The 22,116-nt window shown below is 33.1% G+C and overlaps 3 protein-coding genes across 6 annotated transcripts; 1 reads left to right on the top strand and 2 right to left on the bottom strand.

Annotated features, from left to right (window-relative positions):
• The first annotated feature begins 709 nt into the window (after nt 1-709).
• LOC137814954 (glutamine synthetase PR-1) lies at nt 710-4,785 on the top strand. The gene is made up of 12 exons (XM_068617932.1): nt 710-1,238; nt 2,071-2,110; nt 2,205-2,308; nt 2,432-2,480; nt 2,747-2,853; nt 2,941-3,028; nt 3,153-3,281; nt 3,418-3,492; nt 3,574-3,627; nt 3,770-3,807; nt 3,896-4,055; nt 4,347-4,785. The coding sequence occupies exons 1-12, from the start codon at nt 1,165-1,167 to the stop codon at nt 4,497-4,499; spliced, it is 1,071 nt and encodes a 356-aa protein (XP_068474033.1). The 5' UTR covers nt 710-1,164; the 3' UTR covers nt 4,500-4,785.
• A 1,482-nt stretch (nt 4,786-6,267) lies between these two features.
• On the bottom strand, nt 6,268-6,738 carry LOC137816106 (uncharacterized). Its single transcript, XM_068619200.1, has one exon. It carries the CDS (start codon nt 6,736-6,738, stop codon nt 6,268-6,270), a length of 471 nt encoding a protein of 156 aa, XP_068475301.1.
• A 769-nt stretch (nt 6,739-7,507) lies between these two features.
• Nucleotides 7,508-21,162, bottom strand: LOC137814951 (uncharacterized). Of its 4 annotated transcripts, none has more exons than XM_068617927.1 (19): nt 20,862-21,114; nt 20,554-20,577; nt 19,801-19,899; nt 18,341-18,528; nt 18,153-18,257; nt 16,519-16,619; nt 15,313-15,391; nt 14,681-14,692; nt 14,466-14,531; nt 13,078-13,146; nt 12,898-12,954; nt 10,728-10,805; nt 9,818-9,915; nt 9,702-9,747; nt 9,424-9,551; nt 8,912-9,020; nt 8,761-8,823; nt 8,587-8,649; nt 7,508-7,911 (listed from the first exon to the last, which is right to left on the bottom strand). In XM_068617927.1, exons 1-19 carry the CDS (start codon nt 20,992-20,994, stop codon nt 7,810-7,812), a joined length of 1,620 nt encoding a protein of 539 aa, XP_068474028.1. In that variant the 5' UTR covers nt 20,995-21,114; the 3' UTR covers nt 7,508-7,809. The 4 variants fall into 4 exon arrangements, with proteins under 4 accessions (XP_068474028.1, XP_068474031.1, XP_068474029.1 ...); XM_068617930.1 differs by having other exon boundaries at nt 19,805-19,899; nt 20,862-20,971; XM_068617928.1 differs by lacking the exon at nt 20,554-20,577 and having other exon boundaries at nt 20,862-21,162.
• Nucleotides 21,163-22,116: the final 954 nt, after the last annotated feature.

The following is a 22,116-nucleotide window of genomic DNA, read 5'->3' as shown; positions in this document are numbered from 1 at the left end:
TCTAAAATGTATTGTTTTTATCAATTAAAAATATAGATATTGACATAATTTATCTACAGGAAAAACTAAAAGCAGAATAATTAATATTTGACTGAAAACCTAAATCATTAATCGATTTAATTTTTTTAAAGACTAAAAGTACATTTTTTTATAAATAAAGATAATATTATACACAACGACTCTATCCGATAGATATTTTTAACAAATTTATTATTTTTAAGGTATTTTTATCAAATATATTTTGAAATTGGAAAAAAATCTCTTTAATTATCTGAATTTATATTTTAAGAGAATGATACACACATGTATATAATAATTATTATTATTATTTTAGTATTCATTTGACTTTAAAAATAAGCTATGACAATAAATTAAAATAAAATTTATATATCAAAGTATCTTTTATAGAATCTAATGCTTATATTAAAATAATAAAGTATAATATTATAAAAATGAAACAAGGAGATATAAAAAAATTTCAGGTTAGATATGATGAATGAAAAAATACATATTTTTAGGAAGAGGCCTTAAAGTACCTACTGCATGACACAATAATTAAATAAATAAATAAAAGGAAAACCAGAAGAAGCAGTAGCCGGTGAAGGGTTGGTGGACCCCAGCAATTTGATTCTTCTGCCAAACGCACTTTTGAAACGGCCATGTCATTTGGACTATTTATTATTTAACGAAAGTTTAGTAATTCCACCTAATATGATCATAGTCATGATTATATCTATAATAAAAAACAAAAACATTAAATATTCCCACATGGTTCATTGTAAATTTGTGCTGTTACATATTAAAAATCCATGATCTTAATGAGTATCTTGATCATGTCATTTGAATAATTGTTTCTTTACCAAATAATGTTTTTCTTTTGATGAATCTAAAAGAAATAAGCATAATAGAGTTAAAGTTTAGGGTGGAAATGAATTAAAAAGGCCTTTTTTAGAGTGAATTACGTATTGAATCTGAGGGAGTACAATGTTGTAGGGGAACAAGAACAACCCACTATAAAATCCCACACACCTTCTCTATTCTTGTGCTCACGTACGAGTTGAATCTCAGGATTCAGAGAGAAAAGGAGAGAGAGAGAGAAAGAGAGATTTTTTTTTTTCTGTGAAGAAGGGTCTTTCCTTGTTTCTTCGTCTCTTCATTTCTACCATGTCGCTGCTCTCAGATCTCATCAACCTTAACCTCTCCGACACCACCGAGAAGGTCATCGCAGAGTACATATGGTTAGCCCCTCTCTCTCTCTCTCTTTATATATCTCACGCACAGAGAAAGTTTGTTGTTCTGTACGTACGAACAAGAACACACATGACAACGTGTGAAATATTCGAGTCTGTTGTTACCTGCATGTTTTTACGTTACAAGAAACGTTTTTTGGGGTGAAATGTTTCTCATGGTGGGCGTGACTTATTTTTACCGATCCTTTGTATGATCAGCGTTGAGAATTGGGTCCAGCTGAATGGACTTGTCTCGGATGACATGATCAACCAATGTTTGAATTTCTGTTCTTGAACTATTAGCTTTTAGTGTTCAACTGTGTCTGGAAGAGTATTGTTATATCTTTCTTGTGAGGAAGAAAATATCTTTTATTGGATCCATCACTCTGTTCTACTCTACAATACATGATTTTGTTCCATCCCCTTTAAAAACCACCCTGGAAACTTTTGACCTGAATTCTTGATATCTCATGAACTTAAATATTGCAAGAAGGAGAATACTTTCTCCAATGATTTCCCTTTTTCCCCCTCTCCCTCTTGTTGGTGTTCCTTATTATGTTTCATATAATCTTGTTTATGTGATATATTGTATTCTCTCTCGATGTTTCGCCCCCCTGTTCAATATTTGTTGGGGATAGTTTATGCTTACTTTGTGGGGGTGTTCTGAATCTAAGACGTTTACTTTACTCTGTCTTTTGGTGACTATTACGTTGTTTGACTTTATTCAGTATTTGATCGCTTCAAAGATGAGCTTGCTCTTTTGTTTGGAATTAATTTGAAACTAGCTTTTATACAATTTTTTCACTTGATGATTTGTAACATTTTATTTTTACTATGGTAGGATCGGTGGATCAGGATTGGATCTAAGGAGCAAAGCAAGGGTAATTCACTCTATGTAGCAAGCTGATTTATTTTTTTTTGTATTTGCATGTTTTCTGTTTACTAACCCAAATGTAAAATGGATTTGGTATATAGACTCTCCCAGGACCAGTTACCAACCCTTCACAGCTGCCTAAGTGGAACTATGATGGTTCCAGCACAGGTCAAGCCCCTGGACAAGACAGTGAAGTGATTATATAGTATGGTTTTTAACCATCTTAGTTAATCACCTTTTTCCTTAACCAATGCGCAATTTGAATTTTTTTTGTTTTCCATTTTATTGATATTGTATTCTTTACTTATTTGGGTTTGATTCCATACAGCCCACAAGCCATTTTCAAGGATCCATTCAGAAGGGGTAACAATATCTTGGTGAGTTTCTTTTTGCACATAGAACTTGGTTTTTGTTGTAAGTTTAGTTTTGATACTGTGAAGGGGCGAATTTTCACACCAATGACTTTCCAGAAATTACTTTGGATATGGTTTTTGTAGTCGTTAATAACCAAAAATCAACAATTTTACTGTGTATAACTTGTAATCGGGTAGCAGTATAAAAAAATCTTTATATAGTCACTGTATCATAATTAAATTACTTTCAAATTGTTCCTTGGTGTAATCCTCTTTGTTTTCCAATCTAGGTTATGTGTGATGCTTACACTCCAGCTGGAGAACCCATTCCCACTAACAAGAGGCACAATGCTGCCAAGATATTCAGCAATCCTGATGTTGTTGCTGAAGAACCCTGGTATATATTGTTTTTCCATTGCTGTTTCTAGTAACCATTTCTATTTTTCTTTTTCTGACTATTTGTTGTTGCATGGTTCTTTATTAGGTACGGTATTGAGCAGGAATACACCTTGTTGCAGAAAGAAGTGAACTGGCCTGTTGGGTGGCCTGTTGGTGGTTTCCCTGGACCTCAGGTGAGTACTCACTTTCATTGATGTTTTTAGTCTTAGGATAGTTACTCTCCATTTCACACATTTACTCAAATGATCAATGTTCAAACATATTGGGAATAACATTGCTGTTTTATTTGTTGAACAGGGACCTTACTATTGTGGTGTTGGTGCTGACAAGGCTTTTGGGCGTGACATTGTTGACGCACATTACAAAGCCTGTGTCTATGCTGGCATCAACATCAGTGGAATTAATGGAGAGGTGATGCCTGGTCAGGTAAGTTCAAATTAGTGCAAATTATGCACTATTTTTCGTACACATCATTGATTACCCTTCACACTTTGAGCTTGTGTTTGCTTTCTCTAATCTAATTTGATTTCTTATATATTGAGCATCAATCATGTGTGTGTAGTGGGAATTCCAAGTTGGACCTGCAGTTGGGATCTCAGCTGGTGACGAGTTGTGGGTAGCTCGTTACATCTTGGAGGTAGGTAGCACGTGACTAGTACTGGTCTTACTCTACCCATCTCATCAATTCAACTAACTTTCTTTCTTATGGTACTAACAGAGGATCACTGAGGTTGCTGGTGTGGTGCTTTCCTTTGACCCCAAGCCAATCAAGGTTAACATTTTCTCCCTTCAAAAATCTTAGGCCATAAAATTATTTCTTGAGTTTAATGGGCATGCATGTTGAGAGTAAAAGTTTTCTTTTTTCATTTACTTTTTTGAAATGATATTGAGTTGTTGACTAATGTCAAAATCAGGGTGATTGGAATGGTGCTGGTGCTCACACCAACTACAGGTAACCTTAATAGGACAAAATTAAAACTAAATCACTTTGAGTCCATCGAATTAATAATATTAATAGGAACAGTATTATACTTTTGCAGCACCAAGACAATGAGAAATGATGGTGGCTATGAAGAAATCAAATCAGCTATACAGAAATTGGGGAAGAGGCACAAGGAGCATATCGCTGCTTATGGAGAAGGCAATGAACGCCGTCTGACAGGACGACACGAAACTGCCGACATCAACACCTTCCTATGGGTAAGCAACAAAAAGAACACCATACTATGCTCTTTTGGTTCCTCTGCCTTTCATTTCACACATTTTTCGATGTGAGACCAAGCATTATGGACCCTCTGTACACAAAAAACGACACGGGGACCCCTTCTAGAACATGTTTTTTGTTTTCATTTTTAATAACAAATGTCACTTTCTTTTAACTTTCAAGGTAACAAATGTATTTTATCAACACTTTCTTTATTCACTAGTTTTTAACACATGAGAGGAATTTATAAACAAAATTGAATCATATTTGGTGTGGTGATTGTTCAGGGAGTTGCAAACCGTGGAGCTTCTATTAGAGTTGGGAGGGACACAGAGAAAGCAGGGAAGGGTTACTTTGAGGACAGGAGACCTGCTTCTAACATGGACCCCTATGTTGTCACTTCCATGATTGCAGACACAACCATTCTGTGGAAGCCATGAGCAACACCTTTGTCTCTTCCTTTCGGAAGAAACAAGGAACACTACTCTTGTGCTTTTCTAAGTAGGATTTGGTCCTTTATTTTTCACCTCTTACTTTTTAGGATTTGGATTTGTGGTAATTGCTGTGGTTCGCTCTCTGCTTGGAGCCTTGTTGGTTGGTACAACTAACTACCAAGGATTCTTCATTGCTTTCCATTTCTTTCCCATGTTTTCCTATTGTTATAATAATAATAATAATAATATCATTAATAATCATAATAATATATGAAAGTGTATTCCCATGGTATATAATTTTATCTGTGAGCTAAAAATGCAGTTTTTTTTTCAAGTCTCCTCAACCGTGTTCTTAGTGAATGTGTTATAACAATATCAGTTTATGAAAAAAAGTGGTGAAAAATTCCTTATTATCAATGGTAGGTCATTTTTTTAGAAATAATAAAATTAGTTGTAGTTTAGAGGTAAAATGAAAGAAGAATTCATAGTTATTGACGGGTAAAGAAACTGTGATACATTATTATAATGAAAATGCATCCATCTTTATATATTTTTAATAAATACATTTAAAAGGAAAAGAAAAAGGTTTTTATGGCCTCGAATAATGGTTAATGAATGTTTTTGGCCATTTGAAAACATATTATTAATATCATTACTTTATTTGAAAAAAGTTTGATTTGTTGTTATGAGATTAGAAGCAACTAAAACAACATGGGCTAAACCCAATTATTTCTTTTCAAATTCGGTCAACTTGTAGTGAAATTAAGGAGAGAAGATTTTGATTTCATTTATTATTCATGAAATGACGATTGACAGAAAATTGTCTAGAATTTTTGGCACAACTGGTCATGATGGGCAAGGAAGCATGTTGGCAACATATTTGGGTGTAATGACAGTGTTATCAAAATGAGACAGTAACAGAAATGAATGAGTAGCCTTCATATGAGCCTGCATTGATTTAGGTACTTCTGACATGCTGAGCTAAAGATTATGAAACATATGTTCTATATTTCCTACATTGGATGTTAGGTTAGGAGTCTCAGGAATCACATGACTCACTCCAAAAACATCTTTTCACAACCTACCATTCACCGACTCTTGTTTAATTACATTCACTCCTCATTATCATCCTACAACTTAAACCCTTTCTATTTATTTTTTCAATTTGAAAACTTGTTTGATCACTCACTTTTAATAATTTATAGTCTTTGTCAGCAAAACCTAACTAACCATTTTTTGTAGGATCTTTCTTTTCAACTGCTTTTTTCTCATACACAGTACTTGAACACGAAACTTTGTTTAAGGAGAATGAGTCCAGAAAAAGTAACATATCGACATAGGTATGTTTAACTTAAATTTCTTAATGTGTTTGTTAACAGATTTATTTTATAACAACAACATTAAGAACAGCAGATCAAATATACATAAAGTACTAAATATATAAATGCGATACTCATGTTATTGTACTAAATACCACCGAATTTAACGATGACTAATCTTTGTTAAGAAATTTGGTTGACCACTGAGTTTAATAAAATCTAATCTTTTTTGGAAAAACTAGCAATTTCAAACATAATCTCTCTTTTTAATAGTGTTTTTTTTACCATAATACTTAAAAACGGGACTTCATTTAAAGAATTTTACAAACAAGACAAGTATGCTTAGTTTAAATTTCTGATGTTGGTCAACAAATTTATTCTATAACAACATGGATTACATGCAATTTAGACAGATCAATCAGTAAACTAACCTAGTGATGGAAAACAGATAATGATCATAAATGATTATTGGCCTTTGGCAGACAAATAGCTAGATTAACCGCAGGTACACATTTGACTGACAAAGGAGTATAAGCCCTTCTGTTGATCCTCTTCTTATTCTCCATCCTTCTGTTACCATTATCCTTACGATCACTGTTATCTGCATTGTTGTTGCCAGACTCTTTAATAAGCCTATCCAATTGCTTTGAAATGCATTGAACTTCATACGAGTCAAGAAGAGGTTTAATTGTGTGAACTGATGCTGTTTCCTTGGCCATTCTCATAGCTTCTAACTTGTAACGTGAAGGCCTTGCTAGACTTTGAGATCTTGTGACTTCAAACTCACTCTTGGCCTTTGCTTTAGAACCTGAACCATGCTGGTACCATGCCCGTGCAGCAGCTTTCACAATGGCCAATTCATCTGTGGTTTCTTGAGGATTCTTTCTCTCAATCAGAGATTTCAGAGAGAAGAGCTTGAAGGACATGATCACATGAGACCACTGTTTTTTGAAAAATGTGAATGTGTTTGGAAAATTTATGCTTCGCCATGCAGTGCAGTGTGTTGTGGTTGAGAGCTTCACGTGTCAGGAATGGTGTGTTTAACTTTTTTCAAGTGTTCACAAATCACAATGATGTTGTCAGAATTTTAATAACCTCATTTAATGAAAGATGGGTATTCGGACCTACTAGAAGTTTAAAGATATGTGGTAGTTTGGCTCCTGTCAGAAACTGTTTTGAGTTTTAGCAATGTATTTTTCTGACTTGTCTACACCAATAGAAGTTTATTCTTCAACCTTTTTTAGAGGCTTTTAGGTTCAGTCAGAAACCACTCCAAGCTCTGTGGTGTATATATGCCCACTATAGAGTGGAGGCTTACTAAAAGTTCATAATCACCACTTACTTTATGTTCCCATCATAACCTTTCTTTTGGGATTTGTTCAGATCCCGTAAACTGCATCTTCCTCAGTCTTACTTTCTGCTAGTTTAACTTTTTTTATATAAAAGTTCATAAAATTATTCTTAAATCGATAAATGAGATACATATGTTCAAATTAATATGTAAGATTGTGTTGCAACTTCAAAATTTTCAAATAATTTTTACTTAAAAACCAATTGGAAACTTAGTTTGATCGTTTCCTTTTCTCAAACTGAAACTTTTTTAGACTAGACCCTTAGATAAGCATACATGTTTGGAAATAGAGAACAAAAATATACATGTTTTTCAGTGAAAAAATTATGGCTTCGTCAAGAGAATTTTTAGGACTGCAACTTTCCCAGAACGGAAAAATATTATTTCTTCAATCAAATGGGGGTCTACTAACAATTGAAGTGATATCAAAGCATAATACTATAACTGAGCATAGAACAGTTCAATATAAAGGTAATGTGATTAACTTATTATATTTCTATGCTCAGTAACATTATTTCCATTTTTAATTATTTTCTTTATCAACAAAAAAATTGCCCTTGAATTGAAGTAAGCACATACACATTAAAAAAATAAAAGAAAAAGGGGAAAAAAAAAATTCCTGTCATGGTGTTTCATTGCTTGGCTTCTAATGAAGTTTATGTCCAAGCAAATTTTGAGCGCGCTTTAAACATGAAAGGTACTCGTTCTTTATTTCAGGGGTATCAGCAATTGACCTCTCAGATACAAACTGCAAAGCCAGAATGAAGTTAGAACAAATTTTCAGAATCCTATATGAAAGAAATGCATGGAAGATGTTCACACCCTTCACGTAATGATGATTTGCTAATGAAACATCATTTGTATGGTCTCAAATGCATGTAAGGAGATGAAACATTTGTCTCCTTACATGCTACATGAAATTCATGAAGCATCAGATTTGTAAACGTGTCAATAACAACTTCGACAGTCAAAATATTAGGGACCATGGATGGTTTAGTTATCCAAATCATTCATTTTGTAATATAAAATGGATGACTCTGTTCTGTAGAACATACATGACTCTTAATATCTTGGACCATTGTAGAATGAAGTTCATCCCCAAACTACCCATCCATTTATGCTGTCTCATCAAATATTTCATCACCAGAATTTCTATGCGGAATTATTGGAATAGCAAGAATTAGCGATCAAACTTCATTTCATATTTGATTACTCTGATGAGTCAATAACATAACTTCTATTTCTTTTAGCAGAAATGGAACCATCAATCAACAAAATCTTATATAAATGCTCTCCTCAGAAAGGAAAAAAAAATCAACTACTGAGTAATATCCACAATACTACATTAATTATCTATGACGATTAATTAACTAGAAAAAATAGAGCATACACAGCTGCCCAAAAAAACATCACAAACGTTTACCTCCTTGTAAGCAGAAATGCATTGAAGAAGTGCCTCCTGAGCCTCGAGGTTAGTATCCCCTTCCTGCTTACAAAAGAACATTAACACTTAACTTAACCAAGCACAAATATGATATTTGCAATTTTTCTCATTTCTTGAACGTAGTTGTACTGCCATAAAAGCTTGTAATCTAACCTGAATCTTTTGCACTTCTTGCTTATCTAACTCCATTGATGACAATGTATTGAGTGATTGCAACTGAAAAGGTTGCATTTATATCATAATAAACCAATAATTATTCATAACAGAAGAGAGCAAATCAATATAATAATCCCATAAAACTAACCAATATGATCAATGCTGCTTGGTCTTCCTTTCTAGAATCTCCAGGCTTACTGTTTTTCTTTAACTTGTCCTTTTGTTTTGATACCTTCTTTAAACATTCACGTGCAATCCTGAGATGGAACAAGAAATGGCCTATCATAAATGTGCTTCATTCTACAGACTCCACAAATTCTTGAAATTTCAGGAGATGGCTAGTAATTGCTAGGCAAGCTAAGCAAATGCCTTCACCTTAAACCAAATATTATCCATGATAGTTCAAATTATATTAATGTTTACAATTAAAAATCATATAAGACCAATCTAATTCTTAATCAAGAAATTACTAATGTAATCTAATAATATTGGGAGGAAATTAAAACGCAAGAGTTTTCTTCTGCAAATATAATTCAATAAGGTCCACCAGGTTACAGCCCAATGTAATGTTTAGCAGTTGAATGCTCCTTGATAAATTGATTGAGTTTCGATATTCAAAAGTAGTTGTGAAAGAGATAGGCATGTCAAATTAATACCAACCTTATGGAATTATGCAAATAATTCTTTGCAATGTCAAGCTCAGCTTTAGCTCTAGAAACATCCAACTCTTTATGTTGACTGCAGTCAACCAATGCCACTCTTGCTAGATGAAGTAGGTTTGCACCAATCTGACCATGGAAAAAGAAAGAGAACGTCATGATTTTTCTTAAAATAAGAACAATATCTGTGTAAGAAACACCAGCTTGGCAATCAATTTTAGGGATTTGAAATGTAAATATAATTGGAACTGCCAAAATTCCTGTCAAAGAAAATCATACCTGAATATGGTCACTGGGAAGCAAGTCCTTCCGGACATTAAGACATCTGAAAAGAAAAAAGTGAGGATTTCATTTGTGTAAAATTAAATTAATTTCCCAGGTTTAAGTACTACAACCTTTCAAGAAGATCTTTCGAATCTTTTGTATTGCCAGATGCTAGAAGGGTCAAAGCCAGAGATTCAGCTGCAATAACTGTGGCCAAGGAATTCCATCCCTATATTACACCAAATGCATCGTGATGTTGACAATTCATGCGACATTTTCTAATTTCATTGAGTAAGATCCACAACTAATTCTAAATGAAAACAGAAAGTAGCAAATGGAAAAAGAAGATTACAAATTCCTACCAAGGAACACAATAAAATATCAATCTGACATCAGTGCCACTTATGCTACTTTCTTTCCACAATTGTTAAGTAATAATAATAGTTTTATGAATAATCAAATCATGATTGTTTTGTAAGAAATGCAACTCCTAACAAGTTTAAAAATTGGAGTCCATTTATCTACTATCACCCACTGCTATTTGATGAAATAAATTAAATATGCTAATAATAAAAAGTATATCTACATAAGAATAAATTGAATCTTTAACTATTATTCAGCAAGAATAGATACAGCATTCTATCACGACAGAACTTATTATCAGAAAATAATAGCACCCAACCACCCAATCTATGGGCCAGCTCATACAGTGACAGTAAGAAACAGGAAAAGAAACCAACTTGCCAAGGACATCCTTGCATCCCCTAAACCATGACAATGGCATGACATTAAAAGTGGCAGAAAAAACACCAAATAAGACGCAACCACCAGTTCACTCAGATGGAAAAACTCAACCAGCTTAGAGAAATTGTATTTTACTAGTGAGGATACTTTCATCAACCAGAAGTTTCTCTTACTTGACCACTTTCCTAAAACAAGTTATCCCCTTACTCAGTACTTACATATTTTATTAAATATACATGCATCATCATTAACAAGAAAGTTGATACAGAGCAAAGGAAAGAAGTTCATAAAAAAAACCTTTGACAATTCCATAACATGCAGGATCTTTCTCTGGACCATTTCAGCTTCAGCAACTTGATGTGACTTCATATATATCTAAAAAAGTATAGCAATAAGTAGATATAATTAAGAAAGATAATATGGGAAATTAAAAAAACAGAAAAGTAGGAACAGATCCACTTTGAGGGATGAACAACGCACAAACTCATTCTGGCTTTATATGCTGGAATTCATAATTATATTACGAAGGATGTGAAGAATATCAAACTCCTTACCGATTGGTTAAAAAAAATCCTATACAGAGCCAAAAACCAACTCTTCTCAAAGTTAAAGGTTGTTTGGTGGAGAAACAATAATAGTTTTTATCTGTTATCTAGTTGTGTCTGAGAGCACTTATATGTAAACAATATTTTACCTTTCAAATCAACTTGGATTGTGTGAAATAAGTTTTATGCAACAGCATCATAAAAAAAAAAGCAAACAGCTCCTAACTTTCTGCCCTTAACTGTCAGCACAATAGTTGCTGATGAACATATTCTAATGATACAAAACTGCTAATAACAGCTACTATTACTATTACACATTCTGATAATAAATTATCGTTCCACCTTTCTGCCAATAACTAACTGGCCCTAAATTGATTCCCATGAAATAGCACTAGTTTATATTAACCTTACATGCACTGTGTGGTTCTACCTCCTAGGCAGTTGGAAGATATTCAAGATAAATATTAAATTTCATCCTTGCCAACATATATAAATATACAATGTAAAGGTTTTTCGTATAGTTATGCATGATAAGATTGATGACTTCTATAAGAATTACCTGGGTGATTTCTAATTGGTTGACACTAAAAAATCTTTCCACTCACAATGCATGAAATATATACATATGTATATGTGTGTGCATACAAACATGTTTTCTAGAAGGGATATTACTTTTTCTCTGTTAGATATAACGGGCTTAACCCATACGTATTGTATTTTTTTATCTACAAATACCTAACCCTTTGTGTTCATTATACACAAGGGATTAATTCTATACCACTTTTTATCTTAAGTTCACATGGTATCTAGAACTACTGTAAAATCCTTGAGTTTTGTTCACCGATTACTTTTTTTTCCGCCGCTGTCGTCGTTTGGACCAGCAACACATATGTTCGGATTGTACCCGCCAGATGACCAACACACCACAAAGATCGTGACGATCGGAGCTCCAACGCACCCTCATACGCCTCTCCAAGCCTCATCACCGCTTTCCGCTGGCTTGATTAAACCCTTTTCAATGGCGATTACCAATGTCGGGATCGCCTTGTCGTCTTCATTCTGCCCTTGCCATCCTGATCGGAGTTCATTTGTTCTTTTTAGGGTTTTCCCTCTCCTCTTCATCCATGGCCTTTTCTGCTGCCACTGTGCATGATCCGTCCATCTATACTAATTATGTCAATGTATATCTATCCATTGATAAATTGGATGGAACTAATTGGATTGACTATGGCTTAAGAGTCAGCGTTATGTTGATCATCTTACCTAGAGTGTGGCCATTATTGCTGAAAATGAGGTTTCCCATTGGTTGAAAATTATTGTTCTCAAGTCTACTATATACTTATCTTTAAAAAAAACATTTTGTGCTTATGAGACATGTTCAGAAGTTTGGGAACAGGCCGAATGATTGTACACCAATGATACTCAATGTCTTTATGGTGTTTGTGAAAATCTCCTCAATATTGTTGCTCTTGAACGTCTTGATGGTACAATGGCTTAATATCTTGATAAAAGTCATGCTCTTCTTCATGACTTCAATGAGTTATTGCCTTCTACCTCCACTCCTTCTAAAGAATTCAACCAAAAGTCAAAGTTCATGTTATCTACTATATTCCTGATAATTATTCACATGTCCGTGATCAAACTGAGTTTGTTAATTCAAATGATCAATTAATAGATATTTTCACTAAATCTTTATATGGACCTAGAATAGGTTATATTTGTAACAAACTTGGTACATACTATTTAGAGGAATCAGCTTGAGGGAGAGTATTAGATGTAACAGGCTTAACCCATATGTTTTTTATCTATAACTACATAACCATGTGTTCATTATACGCGAGGGATTAATCATATACCTCTTTTTACGTTATTTTCACATTATCAAAGATGATTTGGGAGGAAAAAGACTTAAAAGGGGCCACCTGTGAGAGGTATCGTAGTCTTCTAATGCATACATGTGACTCTCCTTCACCACCTTCCTACATTCGTAAACAAATTAGATTAAGCACAAGAATGACAATAATAATAATAATAATAATAATGGCAATTACCAATTACCACTGTGGGGGGAAATTTAAGATACATAAAATTATTCCACATACCTCTAGCATTCTTATAGAGTCCTTAATAAGGACCTCAGCATCCCTTTCTTTTCCTTGAAGATACAACACCTGAACACAATTATTGTAGAATAAGATCCAACAAAAATTCCAACTTCCAAGAAGCATCAAAGAGAAAAATAATTCAACAATGAGGCAAATTGCATTCAAAGCCTCTAGTAAGCATTACACCTAAAAGAGGCAAGAAAACAATTATACCCCACAGAAATTACATAGGTTATCCTTTTAAAACTCGTTTTTTTTTAATAACTACCACAATATTATAGAGCATTGCTTCACAGCAGAGACTAGAGATATATATATATATAAACAAACTTTCTTATTTCAATGCTCTTTCAAGCATCACCTTAATTCACAACTTTTTTTGTTTTTTTGTTATTGGAGATTCCATATTGACTTACGATAAGACCAATTTACAATATTTAAGTGGGGACAAACCTCATCTTACTGAACCGGTTTAGTGAGGTTAAGTTATGCCTAAATTTTATTTCCTAATATGGTATCAGAATCATTCAAAGTATATTCTAGTTGAGATTTGAGCCTATCGTACCACCTGCTATCGGGCCCCCCTTGATTCTCACGCTCGATGTCCTCGGCGTAAACGCACGATGTTCTTGGTGTGATAGGGTATGTTGGAGATCCCACATCAACTAGAGATAAGACCAATCTACAGTATATAAGTAGAAGCAAACCTTACCTTACTAACTTGTAAAAGATGTTTATTAAAATATCAGAAAGTAGAAATACTCTTTTATGTCAAAATAAAGAAAAAAATTTGAAATACATGTAAAACTTAGGGCATAAAAGTTCCCGCATAGCTTTACAACAGAGCAAGTATTAAGAATATCTATGACAAATCAGTATTTTGTTTCTCCCCTACATCCAAAACAAATAAACCGCTTCCCATCCACATTTTTACTCATTTTTGGGGTTAATCTGTTGTGGTAGCTATAGCATGTCTAAATTATGTGAAAATAGTAGTGAATGACTCCATCCACAAAAAGTTGTTTATATCTTCAACTCTTAATTTTTTCAATCTAGTGGGAGATAAAAAGGCCACTGTTTCATAATACTTCTGGTTTCTAAGATGTTGTAGTAAAGGAAATGATGGAAACAAATTTTGTTGTTTTCATTTTCCTTTCCAAATTATTAAAAGTAGTAAACAGAAAAAGAAGGTGGAATTTTTGTAATTATTAGTAATGAAGCATGTCAACTGAAAATTAACCAGACATTACCTTTGTTTTATATTTTGACCCCAAGATCAATCTTCCAAAATCTAAATTTCTTTTTTCTTAATACAGTATTAGACTACTTTAACAAACACAACAAACAAGAATAAAAAATAGTAGTGTAAAAGGACAAATAATTACCACTCCTAGATGATACATTGTATCTGAACATTCTGAATGGCCAAACCCCAGAACGCGCCTTTTTATCTGAATCAATAGACATTACCACATGCTATAATCAAGACAACATAAAGCCTCAATCATCAAACACAAAAAGGATGTCAAGATATAAGAATGAAATACAAGGTGATACACAGGAGAATAGTTGTCTCTCCCTGAGAATAATAGGTCCATACCTTCAAAGCGCGCTGTTAAAAAAAAGAGAAAAGGCGGTCACTAGAACTGAAAAAACATAAAGGAGTAGGAATAACTACAAACAAAAATGTATACCAACATCAAGATCCAAAAATAATGAAAATTGGTTCCATTACATAACATTCAGAAGATTTCCAAGTGCTTAGAAAATTGAGTGTTTTGGTTTCTTTAGGTTCATTTAACCTTTATTCAGGACCTTCTCTTAGAGAAATTTGTATCTAACTTTTGTCTTCATTATTGTCTTGATTAAGAGACTCTTTAGCCACGAGTAGGAGAAAAGAGACCCAAGTGTTCAGTTGGGAACTTTGTTGCAGGCCAAAAAAAATACGAAGGCTTGGATCTTATCAATTTGTATAAAAACATTGCATGATTGATAATAGCAATGGTGTTTTTCTCAATTAAGTAAATGCTCCACAATACCAGATTAGAGTGTTCCAGAAAGTGGGGTAATTCATAGTGTTTAATTCCTGTAGTTCAAAGTATAGGACATTTATGAGAGTAGGGTAAAATTGATGGACATTAATTAGAATAGTTGAATAAAGTTATACTTTATCCAATAATGGGAGAAAAAGACACGACACCAAGACCAAGATTGTTGAGTTCAACTAATTACCTCATAGTTAACACGGGCTTCTTCCAATTTCTGTTGTCCAAGGTAGAACTGCCCAAGGTTGTGAACAGCAACTCCAACCCTAAACGATCAAATATTCAAAATTAAAGACACGTATGGATATGTGGGAATCCAAATGAATACCCATCCATATCTATGTTCATACACACATCTATATAGCTTAAAGGCATTTTTACCCTGTAATTTACTTCAATTTTGGTTTTGGTTCCTACTTTAGACAAGAATATAAAATTGTTTATTTAACGACTACAATACCATATTTATACACAAGTTTAAGAGAATTGATTATGAATTTAGGGATTAGAAACAATCTATTAAGGGAAATAGTGGAAAGAAGTACGATTTCCCTAATATTCCTTAATTATACCATATATCTAAACATACCCTCTGAGGCAAGAGCATACACATCATTAGCATCCCAACTTATCACATATACATTATTCTTGGTCCCCGGAAAGATTTTATGAAAATGCCAATGTGTTGTTTTGTATAGTGGACCGAGGAGTCTTGACCTCTTTATGTTTTGTCTTTCCAAGTAAAACTGGATTACAAGAGATTCAAAGTTGACTGCCTATATCATATATATACCAAGTAGGAACTAGGAAATCAAATGCAACAAATTTGAAGGTCTGAGGCAAGAGCATACACATCATTAGCATCCCAACTTATCACATATACATTATTCTTGGTCCCCGGAAAGATTTTATGAAAATGCCAATGTGTTGTTTTGTATAGTGGACCGAGGAGTCTTGACCTCTTTATGTTTTGTCTTTCCAAGTAAAACTGGATTACAAGAGATTCAAAGTTGACTGCCTATATCATATATATACCAAGTAGGAACTAGGAAATCAAATGCAACAAATTTGAAGGTCTGTTCCACAAATCTTGAAGCAGCATTTTTCATTTACTTCGTAAAATAGGCTTAAGTTGAAATTTTCTAGTATTGTCTATATCTGTTCCTCCTTTTCGGAATATTATGTTTCCATGACCCACGTCCAGGAAAGCTCTAGATCATCCTTTATATCCCTTAAATGAGCATTAAACCTGATTGACCTAAGCCCCATACAGTATCATAATTCCTATTCATGTATTGTATACAAATTTATAGTTCCTAGTAATGATGCTCAACTTATACAATTTAAAGTAGATGAAGCATTATTTGTGATGGTATCAGTTATTGCACCCTACCGTACATCATCAGGACCAAAAGATTCCTCTAATATATTGATGGCTTCCAAATACAATGGTTCTGCTTTGTCAAATGCCTTTTTAACCCTGTAGAATTCGGCCTGAAAAAACAATAATCAAAATGTGGTGCATATTATGAGAGTCATTTTCTTTTTCAACTAGCCTAAACAACAAAGAATCAACCAACCAAACTGCTATACAAAAAATAAATAAAAATGACTAGAAGCTGAAAGTGTTGATCACATGCATACCATTACTATCACCAAATTATGTGAGATTTTACCATTGCAAGTTGTGTATAAATATAAATACCATAAGCTATTTTTCCATGAAAAACATAATTACAGTAGATGTACCAACGTTCTTACTATAAATCTTAAAGCTTCAAAAATAGTTCAGCAAATATCAGGAAAAAAATTCAAAAAATATTAAAATACAAGATATTTCCCAACTGAGGATAAGAAATGCAGCATAGGCATCAAAGAACTACTAGAAGATAAAAAATACACTTAAAAAAAGGAAAGAAAAATTGTGTTTTCATCCTTTATGAAATGTATTGAAAGGATTGTTTGTAGATGTGTGCTGTGTATACACATGACATGAGCATATTTATTTAAACTAAAGAAGAGATACAGTAATAAAGAACAAAATAATTAATAATGAGAATTATTTGCTAGGATATTTCCCTATTTGATGTAATCAATCATATCATATTTCCCTATTTAATGTAATCAAATCATATAGATAACAATCTCCTTCAAACTAGAGCAGGTGTAGTGGTCAACAAAGAAGAGTAGCAGCACCAGTTCTAGGGTTGCATCAAAGGTCAAAGGGGGCAGCGGATAGCAGAAAGCAAAAAATGCTAAAAGGGTGTGGTTGTCAAAGAGAAAAAAAAATATTGGAAGGACGCAGTGCTTGCCAGAGAGAAAAAATACTCAAAGGGTGTGGTGAGCAAAGACAATGTGAGAGCACAATAGATGTCGAGGAGCAAAAGTGCACAGAGGGCACGACAACTGCCAAGTAAAAGTGCTCGGAAGGCACAACTGCTTGTAGAGAGAAAAAAATGTTTGCAGGGTGTGGTGGCAGCTAGAGAGAAAAAATGTTGCAGTGGTTATTGTTTACCCAAGAAAGTCAAAGTCACAAAGTCAGGGCCAGTGCCTCTATGGAAAAAGTCATGGAGCGGATTAGTGACAACAAGTCACGGAGGACGGATTGAAAGGATTACTTGTAAATTGTAATTGTGTACACACGGTAGCATTCTTATTTATAATGAAAAAGAGATACGATAATAAGGAACAAAATCAATAACTAATAAGGAGAAATATTTCTATGATTTTCTCTATTTGATGTAATCAAATCATATAATACTTCCCTCTTTAATATAATCAGATCATATCTTTAACAAAATGCACTAATGATTATTTTGATGGAGAGTATCATGTTTGATATGCATTTAGCTTGGAAAGCCTTATTGCATTCATAAATAATGTGGCTTGATCTCTCTCATTTTAGGTTTTATAGATAACCTTGCCCTCTCCTAGTTGAATTCATGCCTTGTGTCTCACCTATAAAACTCCTTTATCAAAAATAAAATAAAATAAGAAAGTAGCAATATCAATTGCAAGTAAAATGACCAGATTGTTGCATGCAGAAGCAACGTGCGGATCTTGCTCGCCAAAACCTTCTTTAGCTTCTTGTACGGCGGAAAGGAAGAGTTTTTCAGCTTCGTCTAGTTTTCCCTGGCAAATAATAGATAGTCAACAACAATCTTTTTCCACTACATGGAGTGTATAAAGAACTTCATAACAAAGAAACACCATACCTGTTGAAAAAATTCTCTAGCTTTATCAGTAAAGACTCTCCATTTTGCTGTATGTAAGTTTGATACGACAGAACCATCCTCAATCTTTCTCAAGCCAATTAAGTCCTCTCCTGGGTCACTGTTAGAAGATGCTTCAGTTCTCACATTTTCTGCATATGCGACACCGGCACTAATTCCTAAAGTCATTGCTGCACAAAAATCAGATTAGTCAACTTAAATTATGTGGGAGTATTGCCTAATCCATTTTCAATGTTGATATCGTGTGCTACAATATTAAATATCTGTCCATGGGATGAAGTTTTTGAGCAAAAATTCATTGAGTTAAATGATATAAATCTCATCAAGTAGACCGTGCCCTAAAAAAAATTTGCAGCCTTAGGGAAGCCAAAATACAATCATTCATGTATCTTGACTTAACAGCTTTAACTGCTAAAGATTTTGGTATTATTGGCTGAAGACAAGGTATCAAAAAATCTATGACCAAGTGATCTAGAGCTAAATCCTTGTTCTACCCATTCTCCGAATAAAAAGTTAGACTTCAATACAAGGTGGTTGTAAGTGTTGTAACCCAGGGTGTGCAATAGACATGTTAAAGCAAAATCATCAGTGTTTTCACCAAACATTTTCAGCTCGAGTTGAGACAATTGGCACAGGACATTTCACATTAACTTCATTCCAACAAAATATCATGAGCTTAATGTAAAATGTGATTTCCAAAAGTAAATGGAAACAAACTATTTTAATTTTTAATTTTCCTTAACATTTTGTTTTTGTACTTCCAAGTATTCAATTCATCTTAAATGTGTGTTGGAGTAATCAATTTAATATTATCTCATTATCCAATCCAATAGACAGGTCAATCAAAATAACATTTTTAAGTTATCCAAGAGTGTATTTAGTATATAGGGAATGTATTAAGTGATAGTGTACTCAAACATAAAAAATCACACTCCATGCTTTAACATCTTAGTTTCTTTTACACCGTATTATCAAAGAGTTGACAAAATATTTCAATCCTTACTATCTTAACTAAATTTAATGCTGACACAGAAGCGGGTGCAAGACTTATCCTTGCTTCAAGCTTGAAGTCTTTAATAAGGGTCATCTTCCTAACCTTTTGAGTGACCAGTTTTCTTTAACAATATAGGAAGGGAAGTTGATTAAGAATTTTTCAGCATTGATCTATAAGCATGTGAAATAGCAGCCAGTAATAGCAAAAATTTTGATAGGCAAAGAATAAAAAAAGTGAGGGATTAACATTTTAAAAGATAATGAACTTTCCCCTTGATCCAAAGGATTCAACTGTGCTATCTGCGTGTCACTTGGAAGAACTTTCTCCGCAAAAATTAGATGCAAAAGATTGGAATACAACATGAAATAATCATAACAGAATTACAGAGATAGCATCATTACAATTTGAAAATGATTAAATGACAGTAGCTTTTAGTTATAAAACACACCTACATGTCCAGATATAACAATCCATAAACAGGGATCCCAAAGATTTATCCTCCAACCATGTGCACCAGTTTGGTACCAACGACAAACTTTGAGTTTAACTGGAATAACATAAAAACAATAAGAAAGTAAGAGTGGGCAAATATCATCTTGCTTGCAGGATAATAAAATCATTCTCCATGCACAATTAATAACCATGAACCAACCTCAGTCCTGTGCAGCATAGTCAACAATGAGAGATGCAAAAAACCTGTTAGTATGTAAAATTTAAATGCCAAAGAGAAAAAAATAATTCCTTTCCTCAAAATTAGGAAGTGGGTGCAAGGGTTTTTGTGAAAATCTGAAGAAAAAATTTCTGTTCTATTTTCAATTCCAAAAAACACCAAAGTCAAAACGGGCACAAAAGAAGTTAACGTCTTTCTAAAAAATAGCACAAACTAGAACAGATGCAGTGCACCAAAGTTGCCATTTAAATTTTCCACAAACTTGCCCTATAAATTAACATCATCGTGGTATAAGAGTGACCTTCACAACCCTTTCTTATACGTAAAATGCCAGTCATTTACACAAAACCCACCATCTAAAATTTAAAAAGAAAGAGGCATGATCACAGTCACCATAAGAGTTGAACACATGTGAAAAATAAACAAACCCAAAAGAGACAGGTGATAAGAAAATGTGAGGGGTGTCATCAAATTGCAACAAAAGTGATGTTAAGAGATTTAAGATGAGAGAGTAGGCATGGTTTTGCCTACCGGAAAATACATCTGTGGTGTTTCCTGTGAAGGCAGGGAAGGCACAAGAAGCAGGAAAGCGAATTAGAAAACTGAACAACATCAGGAAACATGAAACTCAACAACTAAGTTCGACAATGTCCATCTAAAATTCTATCCTACGGAAACCTCCAGCTCAAATAATCAAATTAAAATTAGTCACGATACACACGCATAATCACTCTAGTCACCAACAATATCAAAATCTAACGATCAAAGTCATTATCATACAAGATAATCACAAAACAGAAACCGAAATCATCACTCTAACATAAACGGTGTAAGCTAACCAGGAGTCCGCGGCGGGCGCTCCGGCTGCGCCGCGGAGGCCTCGGGATTGCGAAGCTGAGGGTTGGAGACGATGGTTCGGAGGAGCCTGGAGGTGGGTCTAAGGGCCTTCGAAGCCATTAAACCAAACTCCATTTTCTCTCTGAGTTGGGTATGGAAGACCAGAGGGTTGCAGATCGTTGAATAAGTGACTTTGTTGAAGAGTTTCTTGGTGAAGAAAGAAATGGGTTTTGGGTTTTACCCGTTTCCGAAAAGGTTTCAATCTCCAACCCAATAATTTAATATTTTCAAATTTACCTGTGTAGAATTAAATTCATTACAATGGGTATTCATTCCGTTAGAGTTTGTATACGTGTAGGAATATTGTGGTGTGTTTGGTGATGGTTCTTGGTGTATTTGTGATTTCTGCAAGAGTTGGATGAAAAATCCGAGATTATCAAACAAATTTACAATTTGAAATATTAAACATATTTTTTTAAGTTTTGTAATATATAATTTATAATAAAAAATTGTATTTTTGAATTTTACTTTTTTCAATAAAAAATAATAATTTGTATTATCATTGTGTTTTTATTTTACTTTTAAGTTGTGTAATTGCGATACAAACTCAAAATTAATTAGTTGGAGAAGATTGTGTTTTACCATATTGAAAATGTGTAATTAATAATAAATATAATGAATATAAACTGAAAATAGTTCTGATATGAACCATTATGTGAAATGAGCAAACATTAGATTAACATGAGGAATAATATTCCTAAATATTATTCTACAAATGCAACTATGACCTTTAAAATTTTAAATTATTAAAAATTATTACATATAATATTTTATATGTAATATATATATACACATGGACGTGTTACTGAATTAAAAAAAATAGATAAAATTATATATAAATGTATATTCATACATATTTATTTATGTATATACATTATCATTATATAAATTGATATATAAATATATATATATATATATATATATATATATATATTAACATATTAATATATATTAACTCAATGAATAATTAAAAAACATTTAAATTGTAAATTAAGAAAAGAAAAAAAATTAGTAATAGGTCACTGAAGTTTAGATTAATTTATAGTTGAAGTTGTACGCTGATGATTTTGATGTACATAGAAATAAGGATATGTAAAATATTTAATAAATAATCAAAATATTTTATTTTGTTTTAAAAAAACTATAATTTATGAGTTCAATCGTCAAATTAGTACAAAATTAAAATTTAATTGTATT

The sequence above is a fragment of the Phaseolus vulgaris genome, chromosome 1 (assembly GCF_000499845.2).
Source record: "Phaseolus vulgaris cultivar G19833 chromosome 1, P. vulgaris v2.0, whole genome shotgun sequence".
NCBI classification, from domain to species: Eukaryota; Viridiplantae; Streptophyta; class Magnoliopsida; order Fabales; family Fabaceae; genus Phaseolus; species Phaseolus vulgaris.
This window is presented reverse-complemented; position numbering and strand designations above follow the sequence as displayed.

Coding starts and splice junctions, on each gene's coding strand:
- LOC137814951 (XM_068617927.1), bottom strand. CDS start 20,994: ATGGAGTTTGGTTTAATGGCTTCGAAGGCCCTTAGACCCACCTCCAGG. Junction 20,578..20,861: donor GCGCCCGCCGCGGACTCCTG/GTTAGCTTACAC, acceptor CTGCCTTCACAG/GAAACACCACAGATGTATTT. Junction 9,552..9,701: donor TTCCCAGTGACCATATTCAG/GTATGATTTTCT, acceptor TTCCATGGTCAG/ATTGGTGCAAACCTACTTCA.
- LOC137816106 (XM_068619200.1), bottom strand. CDS start 6,738: ATGTCCTTCAAGCTCTTCTCTCTGAAATCTCTGATTGAGAGAAAGAAT.
- LOC137814954 (XM_068617932.1), top strand. CDS start 1,165: ATGTCGCTGCTCTCAGATCTCATCAACCTTAACCTCTCCGACACCACC. Junction 2,854..2,940: donor GTTGTTGCTGAAGAACCCTG/GTATATATTGTT, acceptor GTTCTTTATTAG/GTACGGTATTGAGCAGGAAT. Junction 3,493..3,573: donor TAGCTCGTTACATCTTGGAG/GTAGGTAGCACG, acceptor TGGTACTAACAG/AGGATCACTGAGGTTGCTGG.